At 43.6% G+C, this 24,804-nt stretch overlaps 1 protein-coding gene across 1 annotated transcript in view; it reads right to left on the bottom strand.

The window, feature by feature from the left end:
* Window positions 1-24,804, bottom strand: part of LOC117532482 (heterogeneous nuclear ribonucleoprotein L-like) — a gene marked incomplete at its 5' end in the record, with an annotated part of 70,132 nt that overhangs the window by 3,972 nt on the left and 41,356 nt on the right. Inside the window, 6 exon segments of the mRNA XM_034195835.1 lie at window positions 2,069-2,167; window positions 2,319-2,376; window positions 4,286-4,487; window positions 6,439-6,560; window positions 6,834-7,051; window positions 22,923-22,994. Coding sequence (XP_034051726.1) covers window positions 2,069-2,167; window positions 2,319-2,376; window positions 4,286-4,487; window positions 6,439-6,560; window positions 6,834-7,051; window positions 22,923-22,994 — 771 coding nt within the window.

Here is a 24,804-nt window from a genome sequence, read left to right as displayed (position 1 = left end):
TTTTCTCTCTGCTGGTAAAGTAACGTGTGTTTTTCTAATTTAAGAGGGATCAGTAAGGTAAGGCTACCGTGACGGTTTGATTCAGAAGGAGTTTAATGTATAAGATCCCTGATGTTGAGGTAACCAGAATGTTTATTTCCACTGTGTACAACATGTTGTAAGGGACCCACAATCTATCTTTATGCAAGGGATAATGTGCAGCGAGGCGGTCTCTATGGGGAAAAGAACACCTGCATCTAGATCCCTCTGCAGGTGGTACTTTAACTATATTTTGATGCTGTCTTAGGGAAGACAGCTTTTAGATGCGCAGCTCCTCTGTCTTGGAATAGTCTGCAACTGAAATGGAAACTGAGCAATCTGGTGCCACTAAATGTTTTTAAATCTCGGTTGGATGCTAGTCAATCGGAAGCTGTTGGTACCTGTACATGTGGATAGTTATGTAAATTGTAATCCCTGTGATGATGATGTAAGATGTCCTTTTGTTGTTCTGTTAATGTTTTTATGTTTCATGTGGAACTACTTGAGCAGGTCTCCCTTGAAAAAGAGTTCAATGATCTCAATGGGATTTATCTGGATAAATAAAGGTTTGAAATGAAATGATGCTAATACTTTTCTACTTTGAGTAACATTTTGAATGCAGGACTTTTTATTGTAACCGAGTATTCCTACACTCTGGTACTTTTACTCAAGTACAAGATCTGAACTTCTCCCACCTCTGGCAATAAATCCTGAGTGGTTGCCAAAAAAAAATCCCTGCTCTGAAGGTTATTTTCATTTTACAAATCCTGCACTCAGCTTTGCTTTCTCCAATATCATTGAAAAGCAGCCAGATGCTGCTTCTTTTTTCGGTTTTCGCTCATTTCTTGACTTTTCCCGAAGCGCATGTATTTAAATCCGGCTCCCCGTCTCCCCGTCGCTCTGTGCAGCTGGCCTGTACCACTACACATGCTGTGCCCCCCACCCTTCTTTCACATAATGGTATGATCCTAGTGTGTCCTCGCATATGATTGGCCGCATGGTGGCCCAGCTAAATAAAGACCCGCCCCTGCCTGCAAGGATTCTCAGCAAGAGTAGGAGCGGCTGAAGATTCTGCTTTCCCCGACGGGAGTCTGCTCTTCTAACGGCAGCTTGCGATCAGCGTGTTGGAGACCTCTGAATTAAAGTATCAAGTCACCTCAAGTCAGAAGGCTCAAGTCCAAGTCAAGTCCCGAGTCATTGGTGTTCAAGTCCAAGTCGAGTCGCAAGTCTTTTGTGATGTTGTCAAGTCGAGTCTCAAGTCATCAAATTGGTGACTCGAGTCTGACTCGAGTCCAAGTCATGTGACTCGACCTGTTCTGTAGTATTGCATGTCTTTTTTACCTGCTATGCCACTGTTGCTGTACCAATGTAAATGTCCCTGCTGTGGGAATCCCCAGTGTGTTTGCTCTAACCACTGGGCTATCCAGCAAACACTTTGACATTTATTTTCATCTGTGCAATGTCTCTTTAGTACATCTTTTGGTCTCACGTCTTTAATAGCCACATTTAAGGAATAAAATAGCATGTGTTTATGTCAATATGAATATCATAATGTATAAACCTTGCACATTTTAAAGATGTCAAATCTAAAAACATCTGTCATCATGTCTTTGTCCTTAAACATGTCCTCAGTTTGTCTCTGCTCAGCATATTAGGGTATATGGTCAAGTAGAATGGATGGAAGGGCTCATTCTGTATCTGTAATCACTTTAATGCTCTTAAGATCTATTAACAATATCACAAAACAAAGGGCGAGAACACCACAGATAAAACAGAGCAACACTCCGACACAGTCTGCATGTTGAAGAGATTGGGGTCCTGTAGGGGAACTCCGTCCTCCTCCCTATCATAATGTTCAGTATGTATTTTACCATGATGACTTAAATGTGCAACAAATGAACCATGTTCAAAATAAGTGGTCAAGTAATATGTGGCTATCAGCAGTATGGGGAGGAAATAACAAGGCTATACTTAATATACATAGATCTAACTTTCCAGTGCTATTACAATCAGGCTGAATGAGAAACTGAGTGTTTGAAGAAAGACTCACTGGGGATCCGGATCTGATAGTGGTTGAGAACAGTAAGAACCTCCACAGCCTCCGTCTTACTGTCAAACTCCAGCAGGCCAGAGATGGTCTTCGAGGAGGCTAAGGGACACACGAGAGGAGTGATTACAACTGCACACAACAGGGGGTTGAAGGTGAAACATCAGTTCACAAAGAGAAGTCAAGTAATGAATCATTTCAAAGACATTATAATCTTTAACAACAACTTTAACCTGAAGAAAGTTCTACTCACGTTTGGCATCAAACATCTTGAATTTGACAAATCCTGGCACGTCATGCTCCGTACACAGCTGCCCACACACACACACACACACACACACACACACACACACACACACACACACACACACACACACACACACACACACACACACACACACACACACACACACACACACACACACACACACACACACACACACACACACACACACACACACACACACACACACACACACAATATGAGGCAACACTTATGCATCTAATGCCAGAGATAGTCGGATTCGAGTGCCGATTTTCGGGACTCGTGACTCGACTCGGACTCGCGCACTGATTGACGCGACTCGGACTTGGACTTGTGAATTCTCGCGCACGATGACTCGGACTCGAATTGTACATTGACGCTCCGACTTGGACTCGGACTTGAGCAAGTTTTCTCTGGAGTCTGATGTCCTCTATCCTGGCGTGTGCACCTGCGAGGCGAGTTCACGTACTGGGCCCCGCTATTCCAGTCTAGAGATGTCTAGAGACACACCCCGCATTGTGCTGTATGCTTTCACACATTCTGCTTCCACATTGGAAAAGAGCAGCGCAAAATGCTCGTTATGTGGAAACAATATTGAAGAGAAGGCTCCGTAACATATTACTCTAAGGATCGAGTTCAGACATGGCTGTGTTGAATCAGAGTAACGTGATCTAATCAATAAATACAGATTCAGCCGATAACACGAAATCACATGGCTACTTAACATGCAGAATGACATCATTTTGCATGCTAAGTAGCCATGTGCTTTCTGGGGCTAAATCTTTATCAGTAAACCGATTTAACCGGTAAAGTTCCTTCAAAATAAGAGTCCCGATCTTATTACTATCAAAATAAAAGTGCACTATGAAAACTTTACCATAGGAAAATATTGGCATACAAATATAATCACTTCTCTAAAAGGAAACTCATTTTAAATATAGTTTATTTATATATAATTACAATAATATTGATATTAGTAATAAGCTTTATATTTGTATAGCACCTATTACAAGAATTGTAGCCAAACTGGCTTCACTGCAGTTGAATAGACAGATTAGTATAACATGACAGGATAAAAGCAATGTAGAGGAGCAGCTACATTTCAACACATATATCCACGAAGATTAATAAATGAAGACTTGTGACTCGGACTGGACTTGGACTCTTCTTAGGTGACTTGGACTTGGACTCGGACTCGAACACAGGTAATGATGACTCGGACTCGACTCGGACACTCCTTGGTGACTCGGACTTGGACTCGGACTTGAAGAGTGGTGACTCGAGAGTGACTTGGACTCGTGAATTGGTGACTTGACTACAACACTGCTAATGCACAACTTGACTGATGGTGTAGCCTTATGTGGAGGGGTGTTTAACACACACACATGTCCACCTGTCCCCAGCAGCACTGAAACTCTTCTTTCTGCATCATGACATTGTGTGAACATCAAATATTACCATGCTCATTTAACCACTACTTTAAATAGTCCTAAACAACATTTGCCCGTATTTCCTAAATCAGCCTGTTTTTAAAATATAAGTGAATATCTAACAAAATATATTATGGCAACATTTACAAATAGATGTTCTCTTTATGTACATATATCTGATTTATATGTGCATATTTGTTATTTATATATTTTGGGCATTGGTCATACATTGACATACATATCGCATTTGTATTTTTAATATACATATGGCCTTTCTGTACCAGCTTTATGGTAAAACTAATGCATAATTGTGTTATTCTATTTGGGGACACTTCAATACATTTGAATGATAGGCATAGTTTAGTTTGGGAGATGTCAAGAATCCAGGCCTGGCCCAGAATATGAAGAATACAAAACTGGTAAAGTAAGAGCTGTTGAAGTGTAGTAGAGGGACAGAGACACAGAGACTGACAGGCATGTCAGAGGTTAACTACTTTCCCTGGATAGAAGAGTGGAGCAGCATACCCTCAGTAGGTGGTCCTGCGATATGCATGGAGGGACGTTGTAGTAGTGCAGCACTGCAGACGGAGGCTGGATGATGTTTTTGGACGCCTGCCCCGCGCTGCTGAAGCGGTTATTCCTGGTCATGGCAAAGTCCTTGTAGCTGCTGCTGCCGTCCTCCAACTCAAACACCTGACTGGGGATCACTGCGTGCTGCTTAGACACACTGCACACACACACACACACACACACACACACACACACACACACACACACACACACACACACACACACACACACACACACACACACACACACAACACACACACACACACACACACACACACACACACACACACACACACACACACACACACACACACACACACACACACACACACACACACACACACACACACACACACACACACACACACACACACACACACACACACACACACACACACACACACACACACACACACACACACGTGTTGCATTAGGGCAGGGGTGGCCAACCAGTCAGAGGTTAAGAGCCACATTTTTTCTATTTTACTGCAAAGAGCCACATCAAACACACAGTCACTGATACCGCTTGTTTCAGTTTTTTGTTTTCTGGAGACAAGATTTCAACCACGTCACTGATGCATTTTTGTGGCATTGGGATATTTTTTTTTTAAATCCTCTGGAGCAGAGAGAGGAGCTGTGGATTATTGTTATTGATTAATGCATCAGTGTTTCTTAGGGTCAAAAACACTAAACTCACAACTTAAAATGAAAGTGTTTAGTTTATTTAATAAAAGAGCACATGTTCAATGTTAAAAGTGACAGTAGTTATAGATTATTTGCAATTTGGTGCTATATATATATTTAAAAAAAATAATAATTATATATATTTTTTAAACACCTTGAATTTCAGGGGGGGGGCACGGGGCTCCGTTGGCGGGGCGCAGCGCCCCTCCAAGACAATGGTAGGGGAAACACTGGATAGTGTTTAATCAACGATAGGTTTTCCCCCCCTCAAAGGTGATTGGTTCACTGCATCACAGGTATTATTGTGATTGGCTCTTGGGCCACATCAAAATTAGACGCGCTGTCATCCTCTCATACTGACACCACACATACACACGTAGGGAGAGCCGGGACGAAAGTAACACGGGACGAAAGTAACACGGGACGAAAGTAACACGGGACGAAAGTAACGGAGCGATTTTATCCGAGCCCAAACAACTTTGACCGGCCAAATTACGTCAGAATGATCAGCATTCAATACTTAACAGACCTACTAAATATCAGGTTTAACTGTCAGGAGTAGCTAGCTAGTGTTGTCACGATACCAACATTTTGGTTTCGATACCAAGTCAAGAATTGCGATTCCGATTCTTTTTCGATACTTTTCTTAAAAAAAGGGAAACAGTCTTAAATGTAATTATTGTGCTTTATTTCACACCAGAACCATAACCATAACACACACTTTTAAACAATGAGAACAATAAATAAAAGAAATGACAAGAATTCGTATTAAATCAAATTAATACATTTCTTACAGACAGGCCTCGTGGTGTCCGTAGGCTTGCTCTCACTCTCAGAGATATCGCTAAAATACTTCCAAATGTCACTTCTGGCGTCTTTTTTGTCAACAAACTGAGGCGCAGCGGCAGCTGCACTCCCACTTGCAGCCATGCTTCTCGTTTTCTCACGTGCTCTGGCAGCTAGCGCGTGCACGAGAGAGGGGAGGCACTTTAGCGTGCTTGAGAGGGGCGGGACTGCAGGCACGGCTGCAGTGCAGGGAGTGGAAGCAGAGCGCTGAACACACACGGCTCTTATTAAACGGCGCTTTCTCACCGGAGTACTTTTCCCCGTCATTCTTAAAGTACCGATACTAATGAAACGGAGGAATAGTAACGTTTTTAACGGCAGGGTATCGCGGTACCTTTCAAGTATCGGTACACCGTGCAACACTAGTCAGGAGTCAGTGTCTCTCCCCCAAACTCACACATATACAATTCGATATGAACTGAAGAGCCGCATGAAACTAGGCAAAGAGCCGCATGCGGCTCGAGAGCCGCGGGTTGGCCACCCCTGCATTAGGGTTAGGTGGTATAACTCTGATTTACACAGATATGAAACATTTAGGATGTATTCAAATATTGTGTGTGTGTGGACCTCCTTCCTACCAGACATTGAGTCTCTTGCCAAACACCTTGATGGAGTTGAGGTGTGTGATGGCTCTGTCCACAGCATACTCATCTCCCATCTCCACCAACGCTGTGCCAGGAACACTCTTCATGAACTTCACCTACAAGCACACATGCACGCACACACCGGCATTCACACACACACACACACACACACACACACACACACACACACACACACACACACACACCACACACACACACACACCACACACACACACACACACACACACACACACACACACACACACACCACACACACACACACACACACACACACACACACACACACACACACACACACATGCTCTTAACTGAAACTGTTAAATTGCATCATTATTAAAAATAACTTTGAGAATACAAAACACACCCACCTTCTCGATGTTTCCGTAGAGGCAGAAGAGGTTGAAGATGCGGGTGCAGTTCATCTTGGATGAATGGAGGCCGCTTACCATGGCAACAGAGCTGGGGGTGTGTCCAGAGTAGGAGGAGGAGGACTGTGGCAGAGGGTAGGACACCATGTCTGGGACATCCACCGAGCTCATCTTGTACCTGCTGCTGCCAGGCAGAGGCAGCAGGGGGCAGGGGGGGCCTGAGGAGACACTGCAGCTCAGATTCACCCCAACCAGTTCACTGGCAGTGAGGAGAGCAGCGCTTCCTATGCTAGAGGGGTCCCACTGTTGGGACCCCCTTATAACCTCAACTCAGTGAATCCCTCTTTTTACCTGCTATGTAGCAGAAAAGTATTTTACTCACTCACTCACATATTTTAATTATATCACAGTGTGATTCCTACTTAATGTTTATATCTATTTACTGGCTTCCAAGTCCTTGCTAAGCTTGGGAAATGTCCTTATTAAGAATATGTGTTAATGTTCTTCAGGGACGTGCACAGGTACGGGTTATTGCTGCCCGGGCAACGGCCCGTTTGCCCTGACCTGCCCCTCTGGAGAGAGCGCGAGTTTTATTTTTCTGTTGTGGCCGAATCAACATGATAAGCCCACAATTAGTATTGTAGCGTCTCGCTGCGATAAAACACACCTTAGAGGTTTCTCAATTCTCAAATTTCCCCTCCTCGACTCCCATCCTCGACTCCTATCCTCGAGACTTAGTCCCGCCCACAGGAGATGCGAGCGGAGGACTGAGGAGGGGAGCCGAGGAGAGAGGAGGGGAAGCAGCAGGCGGTTAGAGAAATGAGAACTCCTCTCCTCTGAGCGGTCATTTTAAAGAGACGTCCATTAATGATGACAGGAGGCACAGCAGCCCTCTGTCTGATGGACAGATGTGTTCATGATGACTTATATATTTACTTTGATTCATTCACAGTGCGGTATAATGAGACAACAGGCTACAGATGCGGACATATGCACACACATATATATAAATATATACAATTTCAGAATCAAACAAGTATGAGAGCACTCTCATAATAACGTAACACAATCAGAGACTGGATATATATATATACCCCCCCCCCTCCCCCTACCCCTCTCTCTGGTCGCTGAAATGGGGAATTGAGATTACGGGCAAAAAGTTGTACAAGTATTAAAAGTAAGCAGAGGACACCAAACCAACTGAGACCTGTCTGTCCGCCGCATCTACGCACTGCACAACACACACCTACACACTGTAACACACACACACACCTACACACTGTACCACACACACACACCTATACACTGTACAACACACACACCTAGCTCCTAAAGCATAATCAGGCTACAGCCGTTGTGTATTTTATTATGTGAAGCACTAAATGGTCTTAGAAAAAATATCGACTCTTTGTTTGTAGATATCTACTAAACTAAAGCAAATAAAAAGAGTAGGCCTGTTATACTGAGTGATATATATTTTACACACTGCTCTGCTTTCTGCATGGACCTCACAGCTGTTCTCACTGGAAACATCGCATTGCGATGAAAGCAGTTTCTAAAATAATATCCAGGGGATGCATGCAGAGCCGTCATTGGCTGAGATAACTCCGGCCGTGCGTCACGCCTCCACCGTTCCCGGAAATGCATCCGCGGAGGAGCCGTGGAGGACCTCTATAGCCTCATCCCAATACCCCTCCTCGACTCCTTCTTTCCCTCACTCGCTTCTCTTCCTTGCGTCTTAGCTCCGCCTCCGTAAGATGCGAGCGAGAGACACGAGGAGGTGACGCGAGGACAGAGGAGTCCTCAGGTATTAATTGGGATGTCCTCGTTCACTCAAACGTCACTTTTAAACGACGTCTGTTAATGATGACATGTGCACAGCTGTATCCCCTCTCATCGGGCTTAACTGAATAATCCTTTAGAACCGGCCCATTTGTTGTTAAATATGTATTTAAATGAATGAATCTTTCTCTTGTTAGTCAAGGAATTCAATGTATGATAGTTGGTCCTGCTTTTGTGTTCCGTTTTGGTGTAAAATGTAGCCTACATTTAAATACAAATATAATTATAGTAATGTGAAAGCCTTTTAGAAATGAATTGCACATAATAATTCCCACGGAGCTGTGAGCACTTATACATTTATGTGACGCTTTTACACTCATCTTCCAGTTCTCCATTTTCCTCTGTTGAAATCGACCAGCTGTGAAGGTGGGGGCGGGGCTTTTATACGTGAGTAGTGAAAGCACTTCCGCTTAGTCTGCTCACATGTATCCTCCCTTTCGTCTCCTCCCGCACCCCTCCTCCCTCACCCCTCCTCGACTCCTCCGTGTGCATTTCAGCTATTGGGACGTCCTTCAAAATGGCGTGTCTTGTTCGATTTCCGGGTCAAGTCCCGGAGGAGGGTAAGAAAGGAGTCGAGGAGGGGTATTGGGATGAGGCTTATGTGGAGGACCCATCAGTGTCTCCTCGGTTATAGCTGCTCCAGAGAGCTTCCTCGATGCTCGATGCTCGGTCCTCGAAGTGCATTTAGAGAAATGAGATGTCCTTCAACATGGCGCGCTAAAATTCATTTCCGGGTCACTACCGGAGGACCGAGGAGTCGAGGAGGGGTCATTTGAGTATTGAGAAACCTCTCTTGTCAGCGCTGTCATCTTAGCTGTACACTTTACGAATATAATAGTTTTTTATGGACAACTTTACCATTCAATCTCGTCCATCTGATCTTGCAGCTGTCACTCCTCGGCTCTTGGTAGTTCATGCATTTATCAAACCTGGCAACTCCGGGCTTCCTGGCAGCTGTCAATCAAAGTCCAGTGGCTCCGCCCCAAAGTGCCAGAAACTTTTCACACGCACGTAGACACACTCGAGCGAGTGAAGCTGACACTCCCGTGAGCGAGCAAGAGGGCTCTCTCTCCTCGCGGGGGTTTAATCTGCACGCGAGGGTCATTTTAGGCGCGTGTAAAAGCACATTTTCCGCTCGTGAGTAGCTTGTTTTACGCGCTAGAATATTGATCCAAATCTGACTCCATAGCTACATGTTGGCTTATCTGGCACCCGCAGCTCACAGCCAAAGTGCGAGTGAGCGTGGGGGCGAGCAAGGGAGAAAGGGAGGGCGCTGTTGTTATTAGCATCTGGTGCTAGCTGCTCTAACGGAAGAAGAAGATGTTTCTACAATGATGTGGAGGGAGAGTCCTCTCCAGTCAGACTGAGGCTGATAACTACAGCTCAGTGAGGTAAAGGACTCTAAGTGTTTAGATAGTTCAATTTAGTCTTAGTTATCTCAGTGGGTCTCAAACGTTTTGATCACAATTTATGTAAACACATATTTCCAAGGTACTCCTTTATAATTATTGGGATAAAACAGGTTTGAAATCATTCCAATGTATACTATAGGACAGTAAACCAGACATATCGTTTTAAACTGGAGAGATACAAACATATACATTAATATAATAGTAAAATAAGATATGAATGAACAACAAAAATAAAATACGTTACATGTATTTGTTATTGGCTATGTGTAACGGAGGTGATCTCTGGGGCCATAGATCTCGGCCTCCGTTACGGATTATGTAACTTTGTTGGTGGCGAAATGTAGGTAGTGTGTGCATCTGTATGTGTTTTAGTTTGTCTGTCTCTGTTTGCTGGTTTTATGTTAAAAGTGTTCCCTTTCCCCCATGTCTGTGGCTGTTGATTGTGTGCACCTGGTGCCCTGTGTTGTCTCCTCCCCCCCCCCACCTGTGTCTAATTGCTGATTAGTGTGTGTATTTAGTCCCTGTTGCCCTGTCTGTTTGGAGGCTGGTAGTGTGTGGGAGATCCCTGTGGTTGGTGACGGTGTGCACATGGTCAGCAGGATTGAGGCTGTGTGTCATGTGTTCATGAGTTAATAAATGCCCACACCGGGTTGTATTTGGACATTCTGCCTCTGCCTCCTTGCTTGGTCGGGCCGCTCAATTGTCAGCTTCACACTATGGTAGGTTATTGGTTATGTTTACATACTTATTTGATTATTAAAATGTAAACCGATCTTTTTCATATGGGTGTTTAGAGTTGTACCCCCTAGATCTAGTCTCTAGTCATTCTGCTTAAAGTGCACCAGATTGAAGCATTTTACTTCAAAATGTTCAAACATTTCTTCCCGGTATGCCTGAGAAGGCAGATACGCTTGTTTTTCTCAACAAGAACTGTTTTTAAATGGTTGGACTGTTGCACTGTTGTAGCTTCAGTGGTTCTCAGGTTACAGTTACACAGCAGTGAATATAAACAGACTGATCAATGTGAATATTACTGTAAACTAACCTGTGTAAAAGTTTCTCGAATAAATGTAATTTTTTTTGGTGGAAGAAGCATGTATCATTTTTTTACCCTGCCCCTCAAAGAATCGGAATTGAGAACCGTTAAGAACCGTGAATGTAGAGAGGGACCAACAAGCCCTCCTGTCTTCACATAACTCGCAGAGACGGCATTTAACCCTTCACATTCCAACATAAACTGAACAGGCAGATTCGAAGGATTTATTTCTTTGGAAATATTATTTTAAATACAATTAAATCAAGTTATTTTGGTAAAACTAATGAAAAATGTAACAACATTGTTGTTATATGTTTTCAAATATATATTTTTTAAATATCTTGGGGCCTAGAGGGCCATGACGGCTCGCCACTGGTTATTTACAAAAAAACACCTAAATATACTTGTCGGTGAATTCGCCCTGTCTTTCCGGAGCTGCGGCCTCTGCTGGGCCCGCTGGCAGCTCCTCCTGCCCGACTGACTGCTCTCGGTCCGCGAGGTCCTTTCCGATTATCAGACGGCAGTCAAAGCAGCCAAAACAGAGTATATTTCTCTGTTAATCTCCAAAAACAGCCATAAACCTCAAGTTCTTTTTAATGTCCTCAATTCGATCATTAATCCTTGTGATGCTTCTCAACTACTCTCTGCGATACATTTCTTACATTTTTTATCGAAAAAGTATCTGCTCTTAGGCTAGCCTATACTAGTGCTACCCCAGATTCTGCTCCCTTTCTGTGCCCTGCTGTCCTCGACCATTTTGAGCCTGTATCCCTCTCTTCTCTCTCGGAAGTAGTCAAGCACCTGCGGCCGACAAACTGCACCTTAGACAGCATTACCTCTCGCTTCCTTAGAGATGTTTTTGAATCAGTTGGAGCAAGTGTTTTATTGCTTGTAAACACCTCTCTTAGCTCAGGATGTGTCCCAGCTGCCTTCAAACATGCCGTGGTTAAGCCACTACTTAAAAAGAAAAATCTCGATCCCTCCATTCTCGCACATTTCAGGCCCATCTTCCAGCTACCCTTTTTATCTAAAGCCCTGGAGCGAGTAGTCTACGCCCAGTTGCAGTCATTTTTAACCAAGCATGGTATCAATGAAAAATGTCAGTCTGGCTTTAAACCTATACATAGCACTGAAACAGCCCTTTTAAGAGTTTTTAATGATCTGCTCTTAGCCGCCGATTCAGGCAGCCTAGCTGTTTTGGTGCGGTTAGATTTAACTGCTGCCTTTGACACTGTGGATCATAGTATCCTGTTGTCACGGCTTGAACAGTCCGCAGGCATTACAGGCTCTGCCCTTGCATGGTTCAGGTCTTAATTGACGGACCGTAGCTTCTCAGTGCAGTTAGGTGTCTTCTCCTCTGCCAAAGCCCTTCTTACCTGTGGGGTTCCCCAAGGCTCGATTCTGGGCCCCATCCTTTTTCTATTTCTATTTTCTTTTTCTATTTCTATTCCCCTAGGTTCAATTCTTACAAAACATAATATCCCCTTCCATTGTTACGCTGATGATGTACAGATCTATCTGCCTCTCAATCAAAATGCCAACTCATTACAGCAGTTGAAGGACTGCTTAACAGAGATTAAATCCTGGCTGAGCCAAAACTTCCTCACCCTTAATGAGAGTAAGACCGAGGTCATCTTTTTTGGACCCCAACCAACAGTCTCCCCGGTTGATATTCTGGGCTCCCTCAATACAAATATCCTCCCCTCTGTCATGAACCTGTAGTCAAGACCTGCTTTTTCAAAATACGACTATTGGCTAAGACCAAGTCGTTTTTATCTTTTAAAGACCTAGAAAGGGTTATTAACGCCTTTGTTACCTCGAGACTGGATTACTGCAATGCTCTGTATGTGGGTATGGACCAGGCCTCAATTAGACGCCTCCAGCTAGTTCAGAATGCAGCTGCACGTCTTCTCACTGGCCATAAAAGCGTGACCACATCACCCCAATTCTGGCTTCATTGCACTGGCTTCCAGTTCGGTTCAGAATATATTTTAAATTCCTTTTATTTGTTTTAAAGCCCTAAATGGGCTGGCTCCTGCCTATATAGCCGAACTCCTCCATCGCTACACCCCAGGCAGAGCCTTAAGGTCGGCTGATCAGCTGCTGCTGATAGTGCCTAAGACCAGGCTTAAAACCCGAGGGCATCGAGCTTTTGCAGCAGCTGGCCCTAGGCTCTGGAATACTTTGCCCCTCCATGTGAGGTCGGCCCAGACCCTGGGGGTTTTTTTAAATCAACACTTTTTCTCTTTGGCTTTTGTTTAATGATCTATTTATTCATTTATTTATTCATTTAGTTTCTTTATTTTAATATTTATAACATAACATAGGATTTCATAAAGTATTTTTAAAATAGTTTATACATTATTCAAATATAGGAATAGTAGATAGGATTACTTAAAATATAGTACCTTATATTTCATATTTTTTCCCTTTAGACCCTTGCGGTTTATTCTTAAAAATCCTTACCCTTACCCACCCCCCATTTCCCTCTGCTGGTCTATGGCCTTGTAGAGGGTAACGGTCCCTCTGCTGGTCTATGGCCTTGTAGAGGGTAACGGTCCCTCTGCTGGTCTATGGCCTTGTAGATGGTAACGGTCCCCTCTGCTGGTCTATGGCCTTGTAGAGGGTAACGGGGTACAGAGTCGCTTAGATAAGCGGGGGAGTGCATCTGACGAAGAGATAGGTTGTTGTGCTCCCTATCTCTGTTTCTTATCTATATCTAATAGAACTGCTCGGGTCTTGATAGATTGAGTGGGGAAGTTCATGAGATCTTTCTAGAGGGTTATCAAGAATAACTTTTATCCAATGACCTTTTCCCTCTCTGTCTGTGTCTGTGTATTCTCTTGTTCATATTAACCCAGCCAAATCTTTGTTCTTGTTTTGTATCTATATCTACGCCGGGATCCGGAGTCGAGGCTGATCCTCTTGCTGTAGTCCTGTGTCCTGGATCCTCTATCCTGAGTTCTGGATTAAGTCGTGGCCTTCGGGTCGGGGCTGAACCTGTCTCTGCGGTCCTGCCTTGGGTCTCGTCATGCTGCTTCCCTGATGGCTTCCACAGGATTGTAGCTGACATCCTCGTGGATTCATCTTCTTATTACAGACACATGCATTTCCTAACATTTGGTCTATATGCTGTAAAATGTATTATCTAGAGACCCTCCAGAAAAACGCGGGCTAAAATCCTTGATTATGCGATCAAACATGCAGGGTTTTATGTGATTTTATGCGGTGAAATTGCGGATAGTTGCGAAATATGCGGAAAAAATAAATATTGGGCTGTCTTATTTATTTATTCTCTCTCACACACAACCTGCCACTAACGTTAAACCCCTTTACTATTCAATTAAACACATTCAATGTTTATTTATTGTAAAAGCAATTGCGCTATTTTAATCACACTCTCTCTCTCTCTCATACACACACACACACACACTTTTACGCCTCATTCTGTTTTCATTTACTCGTTCGTTATCTGACCAGTTTCAATCTTGTAGGCTACCCTCGAAAGGGTTTTGGAGGTTGATGCCTCGGTGAACGGGAGTTGTTTGACTTTCTTGTCCGCAGCAGCATTTTCGAATGTTTGAATGAATCAAAGTGGGTCGTCACCGTGTATTTTCTCTTATGCGCCAACACACAGTTGCACGGGGTGCAGAATAGTTTCCCCCCACTTTCGTGCAAGACATCTGGGTACTGCTTTGCCCGGTCTTTAGCAGAAATGTTCGTCGGTAAATGAGATGGATTAGATTTTTTCATCTTGGTGTTTTCTCTCTCGTGTGAGCTCCACACGTTCACTCTACGGTGTTGTTCAGGGTCGGCGGGTGCTGTAGGCTAGGGAAGGCTAAGCCTTCCAAAATATTTGTGTCACTGCATCCTAAAAATTAAAATATAATGTATAATGACTGTGTCTTTGACATGAGCACTGCTATGCAGCCACCTGTGCCCTGTACTACGAAGCCAGTTCAACAGACCCTGGATATGTTTGAGTTACAAACTAACTAACAACAACAAACTAACAAACGAGATTTCGCTAAGTGGTCCTACGACGCTGGTTATCAACTCGGTAAATCAAGCCAGAGATTCTCTCTCCAGCTGAGAGCGCGGTCACGTGAAAGGGGCGGGGTTAGCAACATTTGACCAATCAAAAACGGGGACAAGTGTACTGACAGTGCAGCTTCATACTTCATTAATGAAAAGTAAACTAATATTAGACAAATATGAGCTTTAAACATCCATGACTTAAACATATAATCCAGGATACAAGCCACATACAAGAAGAATACAGAACAAGTTAAAAAATAAATAAACTACCGAGTGTCTGAAAGCGTACAACAGTTTTATGATATCACTGCCCCGTCTAAGACACGAATCTGACTTTAATTACATTTGAGTTGAGTGTTTCGTCAACTTAATGTGTTGCTTAAAATAATACTTCTGCATACAGTAATTGTGCACTGTAAGTGTTGCACGGCCAGATACGGCTCAGCTGACTCAGATAAGGAAATGATTAGGATATTATATGATCGATTGATGTGATTGATGATGTAAGTGTGACACGTCGGCGTCTTCTCTGTATACGGCAGTTTAAACTGTATTTCCTTTCTCCTGTAATATGACTTGAGAGATTTAAAACTCCGCACACTGAGCTCTGATTGGTCAGCAGGCGGTGCTTTCACTGAGTTGATCTCTTTTCTATAGACGCCGGAGGCGGGCAGCGCAGGTACAAAAAGTGATTTAGCCTTCCCAAACCTAAGCCTCACGCGCCGCCTATGGTGTTGTTACCTTCTGTGATGCGCGAGCTGATGACGTCGCGTCGTCATCATCATCACTTCACGTTAGGGGTGTTGAAAATAATCGTTTCTACGATGTATTGCGATGCGGAACGTGACGATTCGGTCTCGATGCAGTGACCGGAAGATAATCGGTTATAGCGTAGTAACGTTGCTTCCTGATTTTCCGGCCGCGGCTTTACTATAAACGGTTATTTTCTTCTGTCACTTTAATATCAAATCGGTCGGTGACGCAGAGATCAGGGAACAGACGTGACAGCGGCACAGCAACACCAAACACGGAGCAGTCTGCTTTATTCCACCAACACAAGAACACCAGTCCATAACCAACAGCAGAAGAACCCGCTCTGAATCACTCCGTGTCGCTGCGGCACAGGGATTTATGTTTTTCAAAATAATCGCGTTACAATCATGTCAGGTTTTTGGTGGATTTAATGAAGTCTTGGATTGCAGAGTATGAATGTCCTCTAGCAATTTTCAGACGATATATACGTGTGTAAAGTTTGTGAAGGCAGGAGGAAAAAAGCTTCCGCGATCACCGTCTCCTCTCCGTTCCTCCAAACCCCTCCCTGAAAATAATGAGTGACAGGCTGATAGTGACCTGATAGAGAAACTTTATTATTCACTTAATCACTGAGATATAATGAAGCTAATTTAATCTCATACATTCATGGGATTTATGTAACAGTAAGACAGAGAATGTAAGTGTGCACCCACAGTATTTTTGTTTGTATATGCTATTGTAAATACTCCTGTCTGCTGTGTTCAGACTCAAGTCCTGTGTGTGATGCCACATTCAGGACATTCAGTGTCCTTTTTTTAACAGAAGACCTTAGCTAGAAGCTGCAGCTAGACTGCAGAAGCATTATTTTTTAGTTTTTGAGGATGGAACAATTTCACACACAGATATAGGGAGGCTAGACCTATACAATTCATTTATTTTGGTCTATAAATGAATGTCAAGACATTTATGTTATTGATTTCTGAAGCACTTTCTAAATAATAAAAAGAGAGTTCATATGTATTTACTGCATGTATGCATTGATGAAAAATAAGCCATGTGCAGTAATATAGAAAATTGAGGATGCAACGCATTGGTAAGAATCGCGATGCATCGTGATATCGAATCGTTGACAGGATAATCGTAATCGAATCGTGAGACCAGTGAAGATGCACAGCCCTACTTCACGTCAAGACGAGTTACTTTTTTTCCCCTCAACTTTGTGTGGAAAAATGCGGGGATTATGCGGCCTTTTGATAAATATGCGGCCTTTTAAAAAATCTGCGCCATTTTGCTGATTATGCGGTAAATTCTGCGATCGCAGAATCGCGTCTTTCTGGAGGGTCTAATTATCTCTTCGATTTACACACGGCATCTATTGCACGTCTGTCCGTCCTGGGAGAGGGATCCCTCCTCTGTTGCTCTCCCTGAGGTTTCTCCCATGTTCCCTTTAAACTGTGGGTTTTCTCTGGAAGTGTTTCCTTGTACGATGTGAGGGTCTAAGGACTGAGGGTCTGAGGACAGAGGGTCTAAGGATAGAGGGTGTCGTTTTTCTCATACTGATATTCTGAACAATCTGTGCTGTTGTATTTGCTGTAAAGTGTCTCTACTGTAGGCTATTTTTATTATATGTACAGCACTTTGGCTCGACCAAAAATCGTTTATAAATGTGCTATATAAATAAAACTTGATTTGATTTGTAATCGTGCTTCTGTCTTTCTGTGTCTTTTCATCTGTAAACTCCCTCGCCCTCTCTCTCCTCTTGATCGCCCTCTCTCAGGAGAACACTTCACTGTCCTGCTTCATTGTAGGATTTCTGCCATGTCTCTACTTCAGTTTGACCATCTCTGTTATTAAGTTATGGAATACTAAATAAATAAGTAATTAGGTTCCTTACCGCAGTGGCGAGCCGTGACTTGTATACCTAGGCCCTCTGACCCCCCCTTCCCTCGAAAAAAAAGAAGAGATATTACGTCTCAACGTAGGTACTTCAGCGGAATATCAAAACAGTGGTCCGGGGTGCAAAACGCATCAATGACAGCGACCCTCTACCACACAAAACAACACCATTTATATAAACACCTATCATGACAGGGCACCCGCAGCCAAGTAACAATTACAAATGAATTAAGTCGGCACGGCGGCCCGCATTGAAAATGACTTAGGCCTACCTTTGATGATCAAATCACTTAAACACAAAGTCCATCCTCCTGTCCTTTTGGATGAAGCACTTGATGGCGGGTCATTCAGTTGATCCTTTGCCACTCCAGTTTATCATTGTAACTCAATCTTGAAAATGACTCGGTTAATAATTTCGCAACGATGTCATCTTTATCACTGAAGTGAGCCATCATGAACGAACTTATGCTAATCATAAATCTATCGATCATAAATCTATCGATTAGATTTATGATTCAAAAATAATAAAAGTAGGATAGACATGTGGATATTATCCGGCTGAACACAACGTGCATTTATCTAACAGGTTCGTTTTCCACAGACCTTATTTCGAGCTATTTTCCAAAATCGTATGGAGAAATCCCATTGTTTTCTGTCGAGGGAATCCGAGCGAAGCTTACTTCCGGGTTTAGGATGCGTCACTGCACCACTTGCATAGACCTCACAGCGGGCGGAACCTGTCATATAAGTCCGCGAAATAAAGCCCGCCCATTTAGAGGGAAGAGATATGATTGGTCAATTGTACTGTCATTTGACATTACTCTCTCATTGAGTTACGGCCCGTCCACACTACAGCGTCGACAGCTTCAATCTGCCCATTCACTTTGAATAGGGTGACGTCACGTTGCCTCGCTTTTTCGCCGAACTGAATTGTGGGTAGCATAGCGCTCCGTCTCCGCCGTCTCCGCCGTCAGAAGTTGAACAATGTTCAACTTCTGACGCCGGAGACGCCGGAGTAGCCAGCGCCAGCCAATCAAATCCCGTTTCGGAAAATCTGACAGCTCAGCTGTAGCCAATCAAACCGCGTCTAAGCTGGGAGAGATATCCCGCCGTTCATTTCTATATTTCAAAAAAAGATGGAGGAGAAACTAATTATCGCCGTAGCAAATCACCCGGTTTTGTATGACCAGACCCTCTTCACCTACCGGGATACAAACCGGAGGAACTAGGCATGGAGGGAGGTGGCAGAGACAGTGGGTGAAACTGGTAGGTTTTCGCCTGTTTGTGGAGTTTATATATATTGCTCCCATAAAATCCCGGGGTTTTTTTTCTTTGTAAAATCGGGGCGGGAGATTTATGTGATTTGGTTGTTGGTCACGTTGCTTGAATAAATCCCCAAACTTCAGACACGCCCAGCTCCAAGCTTTTTTTGAAGCGTAGTGTGGACGCTCCGTACGGCCCGTCCACACTACAGCGTCCTCTGCAGCGTCGACAGCTTCAATCTGCCCATTCACTTGGAATGGGGTGACGTCACGTTGCCGCTTTTTTCGCCGAACTGAATTGTGGGTTAGCAGAGCGGTCCGTCTCCGGCGTCTGTGTCCACACCAGCAGCTTTGACCAAATCTTGAAAATCCTGGAGCTGGGCGTGTCTGACAGCTTGGGGATTTCGCGACCAACAACCAATCACCTGAATATCCCGCCCCCGACATACAAAGCACAAAAACCCGGTTCTTCTCCACTATTGTCAAATAGGAAGGGCTATGATGAAATTTATTTTTTTTAACATTTTGAACATTATGAGATTAATGTTTATGGTGCTATGTTATGCTATACATTCCATGCGGCTAATGATACTGTCTATGCTTGCTAGCAACGAAGTAAACCTAGTAACGAAGTAAACTAGTAACGAAGTTAAACTGGATATAAAATCCCCAAACAAGCGAAAACCTACCAGTTTCACCCACTGCCTCTGACACCTCCCTCCATGCCTGGTTCCTCCGGTTTGTATCCCGCAGTAAGTAAATAGGACTGGTCATAAAGAAACCGGGTGATTTGCTACCGCAATAACTAACTTCTCCTCCATTTTTGTGGTATATAGAATTAACTACGGGTCTGGTTCTCCCAGGCTTGCACGCGGTTTGATTGGCTAGTGCTTGAACTGTCAGATTTGCATAAACGGATCTGATTGGCTGTCGCTTCCAGCTCAGCCTCAAAAGTTGAACATTGTTTCAACTTTGGAATCCTGAACATCCTGGAAATCCTGGAAATCTTCGGCCTCGCCCCCCCACAATGCAGTTCGGCGACAAGCGAGGGGAAAGTGACGTCATCCCCATTCAAAGTCAATGGGCGGAGACGCGTTGGAAGCGGTGGACAAATCGCCAAAAGCTGCTGTGTGGACGGGCCGTCAGGCGTCAGAAGTTGAACAATGTTCAACGTCAGAAGTTGAACAACAACTTCTGACGCCGGAGAGCCGCAGGAAGTAGCCAGCGCCAGCCAATCAAATCCCGTTTCGGAAATCTGACAGATCAAGCCGTAGCCAATCAAACCGCGTCTAAGCTGGGAGAGATATCCCGCCGTCCATTTCTATATTTCAAAAAAAGATGGAGGAGAAAACTAATTATCGCCGTAGCAAATCACCCGGTTTTGTATGACCAGACCCTCTTCACCTACCGGGATACAAACCGGAGGAACCAGCATGGAGGGAGGGTGGCAGCGACAGTGGTTGAAACTGGTAAGGTTTTTCGCCTGTTTGGTGGAGTTTATATATATATTGCTCCCATAAAATCCCGGGGTTTTTTGCTTTCTATGTCGGGGGGCGGGAGATACATGTGATTGGTTGTGGTCGCGGTGCTTGAATAAAATCCCCAAACTTCAGACACGCCCAGCTCCAAGCTTTTTTTGAAGCTGTAGTGTGGACGCTCCGGTAAACTCGCAGGGACGGCATTTAAACCCTTCACATTCCAACAGAAACTGAACAGGCAGATTCGAAGGATTTATTTATTTGGAAATATAATTTTAAATACAATTAAATCAAGTTATTTTGGTAAAACTAATGAAAAATGTAACAACAAAAAAATATTAAAAAAATATGTAAAAAAAAAAGTTTTTTTTTAATGTTTTCAAATATTATTTTTTTGAATATTTTAGGCCCTCACAGAGGGCCTAGAGGGCCCTGACGGCTCGCCACTGCCTTACCGTTACTGCGCTCATAAAGAATGATATGAATAAGAATAATGCATATTGAACTAGTTTAATTAATCAGTGAGTTTATTTAAGGTAATTAGTTAGAGGCCCTATTTTATCAGTATGTCTGCACAGCAGTTACAATGGTCAAACTACATTAGAACAGAATTGTTCCCATGTTCTCTTTAATAGTTACTAACATTAGATATTTTAATGAGATATGGACCGCAAAACAAAAACATGTCCCTGGTTTTTCCTTTTATGACCGAATGCAAGTAGTCGCCTTAGCTTTTTTTTCTTATGAGATGATAATGTGAATTACTATTCAAATTAGTTAATGTAAAAATCGTTTGGTTTATTTTGCATTAAAAACAAGTTAGAATTTTCAAAAGGTCTTGTGTTTTTTTTTAGGGGGGAGGCCCTTTTTCCAGTTTAGAGCAATAGCCCCTCCAAATGTCTGTGCACGTCCCTGATGTTGTTAGATACACTCTATGTGCACCAACAGTTTGACCTCCACCTTCTGTTGAACTGAGAGCTTCCTAATACTGAGTCCCTAACTGACAGAATGCTTCTTTCACCAGCACCGAGCTTGACCCCCCACGTTCTCCTCTCTGTGTTTAAATATGCCACGCAAACTCTATCTGCGTCTTTTACTCTAAAGACCGTTTGTTCTCTGTATTTCTTTCTTTCAAGACATAAAATACGACAAAGACAGCTTAATGTTTGATTCTTTATCCACATTTGGTAATAAACAAAGAGGAGATCTGTAAGAAACAGCTCATTACTTAGCTAAGCTAATTAGAGAGCTGACGGAAATAGAAATATCTCATGAACTTCCCCACTCAATCTATCAAGACCCGAGCAGTTCTACCAGAAGTACACGGTTAAAGGCACAGGCCGGCGCATGCCGCCAATGGAATCCCTTGTCATATGAACCTTTGACCCCCCCAATGTATCAGTGAAGAGACACATGTGCCAGCTCCTTATTAGAATAGTATTTCTTCTCTTCTCTGAGAAACAAGGGTATGAAAAGATCAGCCAGAAACAGAGGAAAAGAGGCACAACGAAACTACGTAAATGCACTCTCCTAATATTAAACAGTAAGAGGTGAAGAAACACAAAGCCAGAAATTGAAATGAACAGGCCTCCTTGTGCTTACCCTAGAATCGGGTGTAGTTTATGAAGAGGGGATATGGGGATACTAGTGAAGAGGGAATAAAAGTGAAAAGGCCCAATTTACTAAACGTAATAGCACTCTCCAAAGAGACAGAAAATCAAAGTATACGCCGAGAGGCACAACGAAACTACGTAAATGCACTCCCCCGTTTAAATTAGTACCAAGGAACAGGGGTGAAAAACTAAACTAATCAAAAGTAGGAAATGGGAAGGCCTAAGAAACCCTCCTAGATTAAGTTTAAAGGAAAGAACTGGGGAACAAAAAAGTACAGGAGGAAAGGCCCAACGAGTCAACGTCAACACACTCTCCTAGAATAGTTCAAGGTAAAATGGAGGAGGAAGAATTATAGCAGGAAACAGAGCTGAAAAGGCGTCCCGAGAACGCTTTCTCTCTAGACCAGGGTGAAATTGTAGGATAAGAAACAGAGATAGAGAGCACACCAACCTATCTCTTCGTCAGAATGTACTCCCCCGCCTGGATAAGCGACTCTGTACCCCTTCCCCCTCTACCGGAGCTACCGGAGAGCCTTCTCACTCACACTTCATACAGTGTGGTCACAGCCATGAAGAAGAAGAGGAAAGACTACAGCACTGAGAAGCTGGTATACCTACCTGCTACTGCACCTGACTATTACACATGATAGTCTTCACCTATGCTGGTGTGTGTGAGAGTCAAGTTTCACCTCAGAGGTATAGGGACTGTAAAGGAAGTAGCAGCCCCGTGTAAAGCAGCAGATGCAGTTACCATCTTACCATAGCCGTTATCACTGTAGGACGAGGGGTGTTCTCCTAAAATGGCCTGTCTCTGCCTTCCCTTTCCACGGTCTGAAACACACACACACACACACACACACACACACACACACACACACACACACACACACACACACACACACACACACACACACACACACACACACACACACACACACACACACACACACACACACACACACATTAACACACACACACACACACACACACACACATTATGAGATATGGACAGTCATTTGGTGTTTACCTACACAGTGGGCTTCATTGACAGATGCATTTCCATTTACAGACTCCACAGTAAAATGAATTGAATGAAAAGGTATTTAGTCCACACCATGCCAGGTGAGTGTGTACTGTGGGACCCTGGTGTACAGAGCAGCAGTAAGCCCCCGGGCAGGGTGGGGGTCTTACTGTGCATTTAGGTTTGACTAACCCTGGCTTTAGTTAACCACCTGTGTGAAATGATGGTCTGACTGCTTGTTTTTGTAACACTGTGCTTGTGTTCCTAGATTTCAGCAATTAACTGTGTTATTAGAACATTCATTTATTTATATAATCAGTTTTTTCAATACACTTTATGGTAAAGACGGAAGTGAGCAAATAAGAAATAAACTGCTTTGAGGTGGCTTTATTGAGAGAGGCAGTACAGAGAAGGTGATATGAACAGAGTATGAAAGAGACAGTACCTGTCAGGCATCAAGATCTGTCTTTTTCTCCTTCAGCACCAAAGAACCTGCGTTACATTATCATCATAATGATAAAACATCATCACTGTGGCTCAAGCATTACACACAAGCTTAACACTGCATTGAAGGCACATTGAAGAAACCCCCACCCCACCCCACCCCACCCCAACATACAATCACTGGTCATCAGGTCATGCATTGCAGTGTCCTAATGGAACACACACACACACACACACACACACACACACACACACACACACACACACACACACACACACCACACACACACACACACACACACACCACACACACACACACACACACACCCACACAACACACACAACACACACACACACACACACACAGACACCCACATACAATAGAGGTTTCTCAATACTCAAATTTCCCCTCCTCGACTCCTATCCTCGACTCCTATCCTCGAGACTTAGTCCCGCCCACAGGAGATGCGAGCGGAGGACTGAGGAGGGGAACCGAGGAGAGAGGAGGGGAAGCAGCAGGCGGTTAGAGAAGAATGAGAACTCCTCTCCTCTGAGCGGTCATTTTAAAGAGACGTCCATTAATGATGACAGGAGGCACAGCAGCCCTCTGTCTGATGGACAGATGTGTTCATGACCACTTATATATTTACTTTGATTAATTCACAGTGCGGTATAATGAGACAACAGGCTACAGATGCGGACATATGCACACACATATATATAAATATATACAATTTCAGAATCAAACAAGTATGAGAGCACTCTCATAATAACGCAACACAATCAGAGACTGGATATATCCCCCCCCCCCCACCCCTCTCTCTGGTCGCTGAAATGGGGAATTTAAATTACGGGCCAAAAGTTGTACAAGTATTGAAAGTAAGCATAGGACACCAAACCAACTGAGACCTGTCTGTCCGCCGCATCTACGCACTGTACAACACACACCTACACACTGTAACACACACACACCTACACACTGTAACACACACACACCTACACACTGTACAACACACACCTACACACTGTACAACACACACCTACACACTGTACCACATACACCTACAGCTCCTAAAGCATAATCAGGCTACAGCCGTTGTGTATTTTATTATGTGAAGCACTAAATGGTCTTAGAAAAATATCGACTCTTTGTTTGTAGATATCTACTAAACTACA

This window comes from Gymnodraco acuticeps, unplaced genomic scaffold, assembly GCF_902827175.1.
Source record: "Gymnodraco acuticeps unplaced genomic scaffold, fGymAcu1.1, whole genome shotgun sequence".
Taxonomy (NCBI): domain Eukaryota; kingdom Metazoa; phylum Chordata; class Actinopteri; order Perciformes; family Bathydraconidae; genus Gymnodraco; species Gymnodraco acuticeps.
The sequence above is the reverse complement of the archived record's forward strand: the minus strand, read 5'-3'. Positions and strand labels throughout refer to the sequence as shown.